This window comes from Centruroides sculpturatus, unplaced genomic scaffold (assembly GCF_000671375.1).
Source record: "Centruroides sculpturatus isolate CEXI.00-Female unplaced genomic scaffold, Cexi_2.0 scaffold1461, whole genome shotgun sequence".
NCBI classification, from domain to species: domain Eukaryota; kingdom Metazoa; phylum Arthropoda; class Arachnida; order Scorpiones; family Buthidae; genus Centruroides; species Centruroides sculpturatus.
In genome coordinates, this window is record NW_019385659.1 from 69,412 (window position 1) to 83,717 (window position 14,306).

The following is a 14,306-nucleotide window of genomic DNA, read 5'->3' on the forward strand; positions in this document are numbered from 1 at the left end:
ATACAGTAGAGCGTCGTTTATCCGAATCAATTGGGGACCGGGGTTGTTCGGATAACTTATTTTTCGGATAACCAATTATGTACGAAAAAATATATTAATTTATCCCGTGTTGAAATTTTTCTCCGTTGCGTGTCGCTTCGCGTTGAATTTTCGTCGATGTTAAGCCTAACGAAGACTATTGTATCGTTAAAAATTATTTATTTATTTTGTACAAACAAAAATAAATTGAAAAATATAAAAACAATAAAAAATTATACTTCACAAGTTAATTTAGTGTCAAAAACGTAAAATATTTGAGTAGCTTAAGACATAGCCAAAGATTGCAGCGCCACAGCACTAGCGAAAATTTAAATTTGCCAACTGGAATTCTTTCGGATAACCGACGTTCCGGATAACCGACTTTCGGATTAACGACGCTCTACTGTATCAACATTATTTATATAACATTTATACAGTTTTCAATTATCTGAGATAATTCTTCATCCGAAAAGAAACAAAATTCACATCCTTCATAATTAGAGTTGCCAGGTACTTGGGGTTAATAAAATCAAGGAAAAGGTGAGTTCTTCCCAAAAATATTGCGGTGCTTTAATTTAAAGACATGCAAGATGTGTATGACTTTCTGTGATAGAAATACATTTAAAATGTGTAAAAAGAAAAGATGCTTCATTATGGGAACAGTTTTACAATAAAGTCCTCCTGATGACAGTCGGAAAAAATCCGGTAGATCTGGCAACTCTATTTGTAATTAAATTCGTGACATTTGGGAGCGGCCATATTGTTACGCTTAGTACTTACTTAGTACTAGCAATGGAAGTAACAAGCTTTTTCTGAGCCCTGAGCACTGAAACCATTTCTTTTATTAAACGATCCATACATGCACTGATGCATTTAGTTTGTTTACTGAACGTTTTAAATATTTTTAGCATATTATTATATTAATACGAGTGTTTATAATTACGAAGAAGTGTAATTTTTACAGCAATATTTCCAAAATTAAGTGAGATTCTGAAATTGTCTTTTGTTGATACAAAAATGACTTCATTCTTATATAAAACAGTACTTGAACTTCTAGAAAAACGTAAAATGCATGAAAAGGTACGTAAAGAATTATGAAATAATTATACAGTATAATTTAATACTCATTTTTTGTCTTGAACATTTTCATTTGTGAAAATGAATTTTTTCTGTTTGACATTATCACATTTCTGTTCTCTTGGATAACTGCATTATGCATCATAATTATAATCATAAGCACAACTCAGAACCAAGGTATAAGATGAATTCTAAATAATTATACAGTATAATTTTGATAAAATTTTTAAACAAAAACTATTGATACTTTTCACATACAATTCTTAATTTCTATCATCATCATACTAAAATATTATTTGCTGATTAGTTTTCGATTTCTTTGGTAGGGACAACTTGGAATTGGACCATTGCCAATAAGTTTTGGATATTCATCATAATTAAAAATTATATAACCATCACCACTTTACAGAACAAACTTTATAATTTATGTATAAAATTTAAATTCTTTAAATAGTTCTTTATTTTCTAATGGTTTGGATTGGTTTTATCTATCCAAAGTTTAGTGTCACAATTAAGAGATGGCTCAGTTGATGTAAAAATTTACAGCCAAATTCAGTGATCAAGTCAAATTTTCTTTATGAATCTTACAAAGTATATGCATTAATTTTTTGAAATACAGTCGACTCCCCTATAACACTGTTGATAATTCTGTTTTACATGAATTCCATGTTGTACAAGTCACTTAGATTTTACAAATACGTGAGCCATTCACAGCCCGGCACATGTATTTGTAAGATTTAAGTGACTCGTACAACATGGAATTCATATAAAACAGAATAATCAACAGTGTTATAGGGGGGGGTCGACTGTAATGTGTGTTCTGAAGTTTTATTATCTAATTTTCATTATTTTATTAAAAAAATCTGTACATTTTAAATTCTACTTACCTTCGACCCCCTGAATATTTTCTTTGATTATTGGTCCTTTGTTCAACTTGTACTTCTTTTGCTAAAGCTGCTAACCATTCAGGCATTTCTTGCTTTGTTTCAGTGATCAATTCCACTAAATCCAGTGCCATATTTCGGTTCTTTTCATTGAAAAATGAGGTAGCTAGACCTATTTTTTTCAAATAGTTAACACACAGCAAATATTAAATCATAATAAAAATGATAAATGTATTTAATATAAAACTTTGCTAGATATAAAACTTTTCAGTTTTAAATCTGGCAATATTAGTTTACTAAATTTATTAAAGAATCAAACAATATGTCAAATCTCATTTATATCTTAGACAGAATNAGGAATTTCTACTATGTAGGAAAAATACGATGATTTTCTTCAATGGATGTTAGAAAGTTCAGGTTATGAAACAAAAGATCAAAAGTCTGGTTCTAATACTACCGAAAATAAATGTAAGTTCACTTCTCAAAAGTTTACGAGTTGCTAGAAATGAAATTAGAAAAATTTGCCACATTTTAAAAATTACACGAAACTCTCTTCCTTACTAATGCTGACTGATTCCACTGAGTATTAAATCTACTTGTAATGGGTGTAAAATTGTCGACGACTGTATAGGAAAATAAATAAATAAATGATAATTAAATACTTTATTTGTACAGTATAGTACTGTAAATCCGAAGAACAAACGATACATTTCAAATGCAGTAATACCTCGATTAGCGCTCCCTGACATAGTGTTGTTTCGAGATAGCTCTTTTTCGTTTAATCTTATATATTTTCTCAATGAAACCTAATATCATAATTAGTGCTATAGATACATAGCACTAGTTACGATATTAGGATACTTATAATAAAGTATATCCTTCTGGTGTGCCGAGTGCAGTAGTCTGTATTGAGCTTAATCTGTAATGAATGGTTGTAATATGTATTGTAATTTGAATTTAATAAGAAAACATCAATGAGAAATCAAACAAAAACTAATATAGAAGTCAACAAATTACTTATGAAAGTTTTGAAGTTTGTGATTAATCTAAAAATTAATGATTTATAAAATATGATATTTTTTTGCAGTTTATGATATTTTAATGCATTCTGACTAAGTTCCTGAAGCATACATCTATGGACCTTTAGATATATTTTGTATTTACAAAGTAAAACGGAAACTACCCAAATAAAAAAATTCTAGTTGAGGAGAAGTGCGACTAGGGCACTCAATTTAATGTTAAGACTATCCGAGAACCCACCTTAATAGTCTGGCTTCCCATTAAGTCCCGGTGCTAAGGATGTTTCTTTTTATTGCCCTTCTTTCTCTTATCCCGATAGGACTGTTCTCGCACACTAGTTCTTTTTCATGTCTTCTCCTGTGCCCTGCTAACTTACAAGGAAACCAGCTCACGCCTATCTTCATATCTGTGAGGGATGGTAATATCATTAGATGATCTAGAGCGTTTTCGGGAAGGGTAGGCACCAGGGCGGTAGCAAACTAATAAAAATAAACTCGCGAACTCAGTCAGTCACCATTTCCCTGCGGACTACTTCAGTGCTCACATATTAATTGACTATCACTCCAAAATCTTATACATTATTTCATCATTCGTTAATATGGACTTTAAATGAAACAACGACCTCTATTCGAGGCCATTAAGAGTAGCGAGAAATGCAAAACTTCGTATAACTTGCATCTGATTAGTCGAAATGTATAATGTGATTTAAAATGGTGATCTCTGATCGGTCGATTTGAGATTGTGTCACGTAACCAATTACGACCACTCAGGAGCAAAACGTCATAATATAATACGGTGGCCTCCACGTGACGGTAATGACACATCACAACATAACGCCGTAATATGCCGTAATAACCGGACATGACTTTAACACCTCGTATTTGATAATATATTTATGAACAAATTATTAACATGTTCATACCTATTAAAATATATTGAAAGTAAATAATAAAGATATACTATAATATACATAATATAATATAATGACTAATATTTTTAGTGTTTTTTTTTTTACGTTTAGGTTATGACACATCATTGTTATCGTATGGAGACTGCTATATTAGAGTATGACGTCCTCGATCTTGATTGCTGCGTTTGCCGGTAATAATTTCAACTCCATGTGAAACAACTTCTTAAGAGGAGCTGAAATTATTAGCAACAACATGCTGCATTAGCGACAAACAGCAGAATTTTTCTCACTTGTCGGCACATATTCTTATTCAATTTATCAAAGAAGAAAAAGTCTGACATGACAGCCATATTTCTTGTTTGAATCTCACTAAATACAAGTTGTGAAACACGAACGTTTTGAAATACCATAGTTGGACAGCTTTAACTTATCAATGATGGCTCCTTTTTCCTGCAGAGATTAAGCACACAAAGCAATAGCTAGATAGTAATACAAAGACAAAAAATAACAATTTTTTGTCTTCGTATTACTCACTTTTCGTTGTTATGCGTTGTCTGGAATTGCTTTGGAAAATAATCTTGTCCACAATTGTAGATGTTATGTTCAGAATAGCCATCGTTAATGGTCAGAATTGATTTCTAGTCATCGAGAGCATCTTCATTTACTTTTACAATTTTGTCACAAACCATCCAAAACAATTATGTAAAGCAGATGAAACTTATCAAGTCATTAATTGCTGGCATGTAAGCTCGAAATATCAAGTTTCTTGGCAAACATTAAGGCATTTCTTGTAGCATCGGTCCTGAGACAGACAGATCTTTCGCCTGACTGCGAATGAATCTACTCCAAAATTGCTCTGTTGACATCTTCATACGATTGAGCACATTTTTTGGTGTTCTCGTTAGTGTCTGCTTCTCGTTCACCGATATAAAATACCTTATTACCATGAATTGCTTGGATTTGGGCCTTCCCATAATTAGATTTCTTTATCGATTATTGTAGCGATTTTCAAGTTTCATTTTGCTTAATTACAAAATATTGTATAAAAGACAATTTGGCATTAGTAAGTACAGTATATACTACTTACAGTATTTTACTCTTAGATTATATTTTCAGAACACGTGGTAGCATGTAAGAGCGCTTTTTAAGGTACACGTAAAAAGTAAAACAAAAAAACATTATTGTACAGTAAAATACTGGCCTTTTCAAGGCGTTTCAAATTGCATTAATCATAAGAGAGAAAAAAGTTGATTTCGGAAAAACCCGGTAATGTAGGAGATAAAATTCTGAAAGGCTCTGCAATCTTCAGAAATTTCACTATATTAAAAAGCAGAACTGAATAATATTTATAACACTTTTCATGTTATGCAAACTAATATTTTCTAGAAGCATAGAATTGTTTTTAAAATTAATACTGTGTATAATTTACATATAAAATTTAAAAACTCATAATATTTTTATTTTTATAAAATCATTGAAAAATATTAGATCTGACCCGCGACGAAATTATCTCCCAGTGCATTTTGTTTTTTATTGTCGGATTCTTCACAACTGCTGCCAATATTAACTTTATCGTATACAGTTTAGCATTAAATCCCGAATGCCAAGAAAAGTTAGCAAAAGAATTACAAGAAAATCTTCAAAATCAGGTCGGTTTTTCTTTTTTCTAAATATAAAACTTAACTTGAATGTGAATATTTGTAATATATTTTAATAGGAAGAACTACAATACGAAGACGTTCAGAATTTACCTTACTTAGATGCAGTTATTTCTGAAACGTTGAGATATTACTCACCAGTTTCAAAGTAAATACTTCTTATTTTTCATAGAAATAAAAGTAAATATGTTATCATTTTCAACTTTATATTTTATTTCGTAGAGTTATTCGCATGGGACACGAAGATTATCATTTAGAAGGAACGGATATCGTTGTTCCTAAAAATATGATGATCGGAATACCAATTTATGCAATTCATCAAGATCAAGAGTGGTTTCCGAATCCCAAAAATTTTAATCCCGAAAGGTAATTATTTATTATGCTTTATTAAGAAAATAAATGATTGTCTTTCTTGACATATCTGAAAAGTAGTACCAAGTTTTTTTATATTATAGGCTGTATAATACACTATATATAAAAATGTATAGTTTATCTAAACTTATATAAATTCCTATATTTTATATTCATTCAAAAAGAACCGTTTTAAGTAGGACTTGTATCAGGTAGTAAAATATATTTAAATGTTACTTTCTTCTGTTTGTATACAGAAAAATGGGAATGCTAAAAGTCGATAATATTCGCATGAAAATTACTGTACTTTCCCTCCTATGTTCTTAACTAAGAAACTATTTTCTCAAATAAATTTTTCATATATTGTACCGCTTCTAGTGTGCACTTATTACAAATTAGGAGTTGAGTGTAGATGTGCAAACTGTACAGTTGGTAGGTAGAATGAGAAAAATTGTGATGAAGAATGGTTCAATGAGCTTGAAAACTTAAATTATGTCATCATTAATTAATAATGCATAAGAATATATAGGTGAAAAAATATTATAAACAGATATTAAATTTATAGCAGAATTATCTCGATACAATACAGTAGTCTCGAAAACTCGGCCTAATGTAGACCGAAGGGTGGCCGAGTTTGTGAAAATGCCGGGTTATCGGGAATGGGATTAAAAAAATAAGTATGAGTGTTTCCTCAGAAAACACTGTACTATACTTATATGTATTGTTTACTTGAGAATACAACAGAGAATAAACTGCCCAAATACCCTTAAACAAAGGAAAAGCACGTCCTCTATGAAGGCATAGAGCCTTTACTACATGAAAATGAAAATTAATGAATGCACTGTGTACAGTAATTTACCTGATAAGACAGACCTCAGAAAAATACTTTATGAGGCATAAAGCTGTCTATGATGAAAATTAATTAACTAAGAATTTTTTTGCCTTGCCAGGGTGTGGCCGAGTTATCCGGACTGACGGGTTATCGAGTGCCGAGTTTTCGAAACCCTACTGTAATTGTTTATATTGGCTAAATGAAATAAGGAAGTAAAGAATGTTTCATTAGACAGTTGAATGACCGAACAGTTACAGTGGTAACCTATCGTTTTGATCAAATCCGGACTGGTCGAAAAACCCCAAAATTTTTTAGGTGATCCCACTGGATATGTAGGGCCTCGTCCCTCACCAGCCCGGCCGCCTTATTTGTAGGCCTGGCCGAATCCATAATGGACTTGCTAAAAGAAGGCCTTCTTAGTGTCCACAGAGTGGAAACTGTTAAACAAGAGTAACAACAAACATAAACAAGCCGAGCTGCATTGCATTTTATTTATGTTTATTGTATTTCTAAAAGATTGTTACATGAAAATAATAATTATGAAAGTAAGTGTTTTAACAGAAATTACACAATAGAATTGGACCTGATATTTGGGAACCATTGCTTTAAATGATACAAATATTCGAAGAGTGTATTAAATTCGCAACTAAATATATTTTTAAGAATATAGTTCATTACAACAAATATAATATACTAGTAGCTCGGGACGCCCCCTAGTGGGCGTTCTTTACAAATTTCCATGAGGCACGGTTCTTTTGACTTTTTTGTTCCTATCAATATGCTCTACAGCTCTGTTAAAGTCCGAATGGTAAGATTTACCCTCCGAATGAAGAGGTGGCGACCCCCCAAACCGTAGACCCCTGTACTGACAATAAAGTCAAAGGAACCATACCCGTACTCGCGATCCTTCGCGAGATATAAGATCCTGAAATAATAAATTCCTATTACAAATATACTGAATTATTTATATTGTTATATTGACCAAATAATAATTTATTGGCCAAANTCATCATTAATTAATAATGCATAAGAATATATAGGTGAAAAAATATTATAAACAGATATTAAATTTATAGCAGAATTATCTCGATACAATACAGTAGTCTCGAAAACTCGGCCTAATGTAGACCGAAGGGTGGCCGAGTTTGTGAAAATGCCGGGTTATCGGGAATGGGATTAAAAAAATAAGTATGAGTGTTTCCTCAGAAAATACTGTACTGTACTTATATGTATTGTTTACTTGAGAATACAACAGAGAATAAACTGCCCAAATACCCTTAAACAAAGGAAAAGCACGTCCTCTATAAAGGCATAGAGCCTTTACTACATGAAAATGAAAATTAATGAATGCACTGTGTACAGTAATTTACCTGATAAGACAGACCTCAGAAAAATACTTTATGAGGCATAAAGCTGTCTATGATGAAAATTAATTAACTAAGAATTTTTTTGCCTTGCCAGGGTGTGGCCGAGTTATCCGGACTGACGGGTTATCGAGTGCCGAGTTTTCGAAACCCTACTGTAATTGTTTATATTGGCTAAATGAAATAAGGAAGTAAAGAATGTTTCATTAGACAGTTGAATGACCGAACGTTTAGAGTGGTAACCTATCGTTTTGATCAAATCCGGACTGGTCGGAAAACCCCAAAATTTTTTAGGTGATCCCACTGGATATGTAGGGCCTCGTCCCTCACCAGCCCGGCCGCCTTATTTGTAGGCCTGGCCGAATCCATAATGGACTTGCTAAAAGAAGGCCTTCTTAGTGTCCACAGAGTGGAAACTGTTAAACAAGAGTAACAACAAACATAAACAAGCCGAGCTGCATTGCATTTTATTTATGTTTGTTGTATTTCTAAAAGATTGTTACATGAAAATAATAATTATGAAAGTAAGTGTTTTAACAGAAATTACACAATAGAATTGGACCTGATATTTGGGAACCATTGCTTTAAATATTAGAAGAGTGTATTAAATTCGCAACTAAATATATTTTTAAGAATATAGTTCATTACAACAAATATAATATACTGTATTTTATATCACAACAACTTATTAGATGTATGTAAAATTCAAGATACAAAAAGCAAAAAATTATAATTCGAAATATTTCAAGATACTATATAAACTCAATTATCCTTTTTCATTGAATATGTTTCAGATTTCTTCCAGAAAATAGGAATCTCATTCGTCCTTATACATATTTTCCCTTTGGATTGGGACCGAGAAGTTGTTTGGGTATGAAATTTAGTCAATTGGAAATGAAATTGTGTCTGGCAAATGTTTTTCGCCATTTTCGCTTTTGTCTTTGTGAAGAATCGAAGGTTGGAATTTTTAAATTTCACAAAAAAATATTTTTAAATTAATATTTTGATTCATTTTTATAATTCAATCCCAATTTCAGATGGTGATGGATTTTAGTTTTGGTTTAGACGTCCATAGTCCTAAAGAAGTTATTTTAAAAATGGAATGCAGGAATTAAACTATTTGCTGCTTAAGTTTTAATAATACTTTTTAATTATTACATTTTCGATAAAATAATTAAATGTAATTAATAAATATTCAAAAAAAAGAATAATAAAATTATATTTCTAATATTATTTTGCATATGGTATTGTACTTTTTCATTCTCAGTCTTGAGGACACTTAGAAGTTCTTTTACCAAGTCCACCGTTGGTTCTGCCAGGTCGTGATATGTCGGGCCCTATCCCTCACTACCCGGCTGATCCATTGTAGGCCTGGCCGAATGCATAATGGGCTTGCTATAAAACGCCTTCTTAGTACCCACAGAGAGGAAAGCGTTAAAAAAAAAGCATTGTATAGTCTTATATTAAGTAAATGCTTATAAATTCCATCAAATCCCCTATTATATTGCAAAGAAAATTGCTGTATGTTATACAGTTTTTTAAGAAGTTTTCTATATGCAACTGTGATTTGCAAGTGTTAAGGCTATGATATGACAGATAAAAAAATTTAATCTACAATAAATATTAAATTATTAAATGAATGAAAATAACATATGTATAGGCCTACTTATTAAAATGTAGAGATAATATTCATATATTCAATACAAAGTTATCAAAATATCAATGTGAGCTATAATGCATTATTTGTAATACATGTACAGAGTGTGTTTTTATCTCTGTATTATAATCTACAAATTTATTTTACGATTTATAATATATTTTTAAAAATTTAAATAAAAAAATATAAAATATTTAAGTATTTGTGTTATTACGGGAAAACAGAATGCCAAAAAATAAATTATTTTTAAAGTAGAAATGAAAAATTATTATGTAATAATATTCAAGTAAAATTATGCTAAAAGTCAAAATATAATATTATTAAGGCAATTTTTTCGTATATATTTAAAATAACCCATTATTTTTTTTTTGTTTATAATTAAAAAAGGATTTTTTCCTTCCTATTTATTATATATATTTTCTTATGCACGCTATTCAACTATTATTTAAAGTTAATCCAACGGTATTAACTTTAAATAATACAACGAATTTCACAAAAAATAAAAAACAAATAGCAGGAAATAGGAAATGACGACAATGTGAAAATTTTTAGCCTATAAAAAACAGTTTATCTGTATTACTTTGTGTTGTTTTCCTTATTTTTTAAATCTTATTTAATAAATGTGTTTTGGCAAATTATTATGCCAAATTGAAATAAAAATGTGAAATGGAAATCATAATGACTTATATTTTTTATCACCCAAATTTTATTTTTCAAGAAAAAATTTACCGGTAATTTACCGTAAACCGGTATTTTAATTTTCATTTACCGAATAACCGGTAAATGAAAAAGTCGGTAAATTTACAATCCCTACAGTACACAAATGTATATTAAAAAGAACATATTCAATATATATATATAAACAAAATTAAATTACGTACAAATGACAACAGATCAAAAAGTAAAATTCGAGCACATATACCGCATCTTTCAATTAAATAACTACCCCAACAAAATTATTAACATGCGGCTGCATAACCGTACGATGCATATCCTTACTAAATTATAGAAAATAAACGTACTTTTTCCATCAAAAAGGTGTTCCTTTGTGATTTATTCTCAACAGGAACACTTTCGAAGGACATATAAGATTTCACCCTATCCATAGAAATCAGAGCAAAAACTAATACAAATTTATTTGAAATACAGTAGTTAAGTTAAAAGAACAATCACGATAATATAACATTGGATACATGCTTTATTTTATTTATTTATTCATTTTTCATATTCATAAATTGCGAATAAATTTGAATAGATCTAAAAGTATGCCACAGAAATGCAGTATCAAATTTATACTTCCGGTAATAACAGATATAGAAGTTTGATACCTCAGGTATATTAATCTATCTAAACACTGCATTTTTGCGTGCTATTTTGATAATTTAACCTTTGAACTTTAAAGATAAAAACAGTTGTAACTTTAATATTTTAAAATAATAATGTATATCTTGCGGCATGAATCTTTGAAAGATTCTCATGCGGAATTTAAATGTACTTCTTCATTTAAAATCTTTTCAATGACAATGCTGTAGGTTATTTGCTTAATTTATTAAAAAGTATGAGAGTTTTGGACACTTCTGCTGTTATTCTATTAAGATTGACAGGCAGAAGCGCATACAATAATACAACGATCTATTAAGTATTGAAAATTAGTGAAATACAGTATAACGAACATCAAATCTGACGTAAAGAAACAGATCGAAAGTACTTTCACACAATTCTCCACGAATAGATAAACTTTTGATAATTTTATCTGTACAGTTTAAAGATAAATTTTTTTTCAAATTTATATCGGTCTAGACTAGTGACTGATTGTTAAGGGTATTTAATTTCTAAATAATTGAGCTGCAATTTGAAACAATTCTAGTCCTATAAATTCACACTGTCGTTCGCCCGTCCGTTGTTCGTCTATATTTCCTTAATTTCAAGAACGGAGAAAGACGAGACCAGATATGGAAACTTTATGGGCAGGAGGCCCCGATTAACTGAATACGAACCGGAAGTAACGTTACTTTAATTCAAAATTTTCCTCTGAAAGCAGTTAATAGATGAACGGAACGACTCAATTCTTAAAGAAAAAGTATTATGTACAGGGAAGAGAAAGACACTACAATACTAATTCGCGGTAAACAGCATATATTTTAAATTACGTAAATGAAAAATATGATTAAAAATTGCAGTCCTGTATTATGACGATAAAACAATAAATAATTGTTCATTTATATTCAAAAATATTAAATTTATATTAAATTAAATTAAAGTTAAAAAAATCGTCGAACCGGTGTTTAGATTTAATTCTATATAGATAATTTCAATATGTTTCGATTTTCGATTTATAAATTTATAGTAAAAAAAAATTTCATATCATATGAAATCACAGAATGAAAAAGTAAAATAAGGTACTGTAAATTGTGCTAATTTACAAATCATTATCTAGCTTTGCATACAAAGAACTCTCTTTTCTTTATAATTTAATATTCTGCTGTTATAAAATTATATATCAATTATGTTATAAATAAAAATATCATTACGAGAAAATTCTATTTCTGACATCAATTGTGTATCTAATTCAATATTTTTTTTTAAATTTTATATCTTTTTATTTTATTTTGCAGCATTACAGTATAATAATAACGTATATCGTCAATAAATTTGAAGTTCAAATGGACTACTTTCTATTTCTACTTTCAGCCATATTGGATTATTGGATTTTTCATCGCTTTAATATCAGTTACTTACATGTAAGGTTTTTCATTTTCCTCTCTTAACTTAGAACAATTATTAAATATTCTAATTAACATACTAATATACTAACATACAACTAACTAACATTTAATTTAAATACTTTAGTTATCTCAGTATAGTGTATAGTTACTGGAAAAGAAGAGGAATTCCTTCACCAAAAACAACGTGGTTGTTGGGTTCATACGGGACAAGATGGAAAGAGGTACATTTCTTATTAATACTATAAAAGATTTCAAATTTACTTTTAAATTGTTAATTTAATACGTAATTTCATATAAAATATGTATTTTTAAGCCTCAAGGTTATATAGAATTGGAATGGTATAAGAAATATGGAAGAATATTTGGGTACGTTGTATCTTAATTTATAATTGATTTCGTTTCTTTTTTGTATTAAATTATCGCCATTATTTATATTCTCCAGTATTTACGAAGGATTAAATCCCATTCTGATGGTTTCTGAACCGGAATTAATTAAAAATATATTGATAAGAGACTTCAATAAAATACCGAATCAAAAAGTTAGTAATTTTGTTATTTAATAATAAATTTTAATTCTGATTTCTAATTGTTTTTTTGAAAAAATTAATAATAATTAGCGATGGAAATTTGGAGATCGAATTATCGATAATATGGTTATCACAATGGAAGATGAGGAATGGAGAAGAGTAAAATCTACTCTCACGCCAATATTTAGCATTGCTAAAATTAAAAAGGTAACAAACTTAAAATTGTAAATTATTATATTTACAAAAGTGATTTTATTTCGAAAATGAGCAATACAGTGTTATAGGGGGGTCGACTGTGTGACCATAGGGTCGGTATCTCCTCGATACCCCGTCAAGATGACACCACTGTATTCTTCGGTCGATACAGAGACCACCAGTTCGCGCGAGCGGATAGGTATGAGGGTTGGACCCGGAATGAAGGAAACGGAGAGAAAAACGGAAGAAACTGCACTCGAGAAGTTTTAACATAAACAACCGTTTATTTATATATATTTTTATCGTAGGTTTACATTAGTAAATAAAATACTTCTATTTCTAGTTCTAGTTCTAGTTCTAGTTTCATCGATCATTTTCTAGTTCTAGTTACAACTGATTTCGCGTTTAGTTTATGCGGAGAGAGAGAGTGTACAATAGTGCGCGGGCAGGATAAATACCTTAGGTAGTATAGGAGATCAAGTCCAGCACAAAAAACGTTCAATAGTTCCTTCCAGTTGAACATGTATTGAGGTCAGTTGAGTTCAGTTCTAGTCTTGTAGGCGAGAAGGAGGTGTTGGTTGACGGAATCTCGGCGGGAGGTAGACGTTTGGAGCGCACACACAGCCACCAATAATAACTTCCACACTTACTCATCGTGCCTGTCCCCTTTTATATCAAGTCCTCATTTTCGACCCTTTCTCCGATTTCGTCAGCGATGACGATCTTCTTGGTCCAATGAGGAGACGGGTGACACAATCGTGACAAAGAAATGTACTCATCTCAACAAGGAACCCAACTCGTGGGAATCGAGTTTTTATGGATTTTTTTTTTCCTTTTTCTCTTTTAATTTTCTGTTTTCTCGTTCCGTCTTTATAAAGTTTATAAAAAATTTTTTAGTTTAAAACACAAAATTTTTGGTCCTCACAACTGTATTATTATTCTCTGGAAAACTTAACTTTCGATTGTTAAAAATTGTTAGAAATTAGAAAAGCGATAAATGTTATTGTTGTATGAAATGAGGGTGTTCATAGATTGCAAAATATTACACTATTATTTTGTACAAATTTTTCTATTGACATTATTTTCA

The 14,306-nt window shown here is 30.3% G+C and overlaps 2 protein-coding genes across 4 annotated transcripts in view; both read left to right on the forward strand.

The window, feature by feature from the left end:
- The window catches only part of LOC111640954 (cytochrome P450 3A8-like), a 31,045-nt gene extending 21,766 nt beyond the window's left edge, over window positions 1-9,279 (forward strand). For 2 of the 3 annotated variants that reach the window (XM_023387045.1, XM_023387046.1), the window contains 7 exons: window positions 983-1,098; window positions 2,354-2,447; window positions 5,398-5,558; window positions 5,627-5,715; window positions 5,790-5,933; window positions 8,909-9,071; window positions 9,152-9,278. In XM_023387045.1, coding sequence (XP_023242813.1) covers window positions 983-1,098; window positions 2,354-2,447; window positions 5,398-5,558; window positions 5,627-5,715; window positions 5,790-5,933; window positions 8,909-9,071; window positions 9,152-9,229 — 845 coding nt within the window. In that variant the 3' untranslated portion in view covers window positions 9,230-9,278. Of the gene's footprint in view, window positions 1-982; window positions 1,099-2,353; window positions 2,448-5,397; window positions 5,559-5,626; window positions 5,716-5,789; window positions 5,934-8,908; window positions 9,072-9,151 lie in introns of all 3 variants that reach the window. The other variant, XM_023387047.1, reaches the window with a different exon arrangement.
- Window positions 9,280-11,047: 1,768 nt separating this feature from the next.
- Window positions 11,048-13,057, forward strand: LOC111640949 (putative cytochrome P450 cyp-13B1). The gene is made up of 5 exons (XM_023387039.1): window positions 11,048-11,104; window positions 12,430-12,512; window positions 12,622-12,718; window positions 12,811-12,863; window positions 12,940-13,057. Exons 1-5 carry the CDS (start codon window positions 11,048-11,050, stop codon window positions 13,055-13,057), a joined length of 408 nt encoding a protein of 135 aa, XP_023242807.1.
- The last annotated feature ends 1,249 nt before the right edge of the window (window positions 13,058-14,306 follow it).

What these genes read in the sequence shown, in the direction of transcription:
- LOC111640949 (XM_023387039.1), top strand. Translation starts at nt 11,048, where the DNA reads ATGCAGTATCAAATTTATACTTCCGGTAATAACAGATATAGAAGTTTG. An exon ending in TTAATATCAGTTACTTACAT is followed by an intron (nt 12,513 to 12,621) that starts GTAAGGTTTTTC and finishes TAAATACTTTAG; the next exon opens with TTATCTCAGTATAGTGTATA. An exon ending in ACGGGACAAGATGGAAAGAG is followed by an intron (nt 12,719 to 12,810) that starts GTACATTTCTTA and finishes TGTATTTTTAAG; the next exon opens with CCTCAAGGTTATATAGAATT.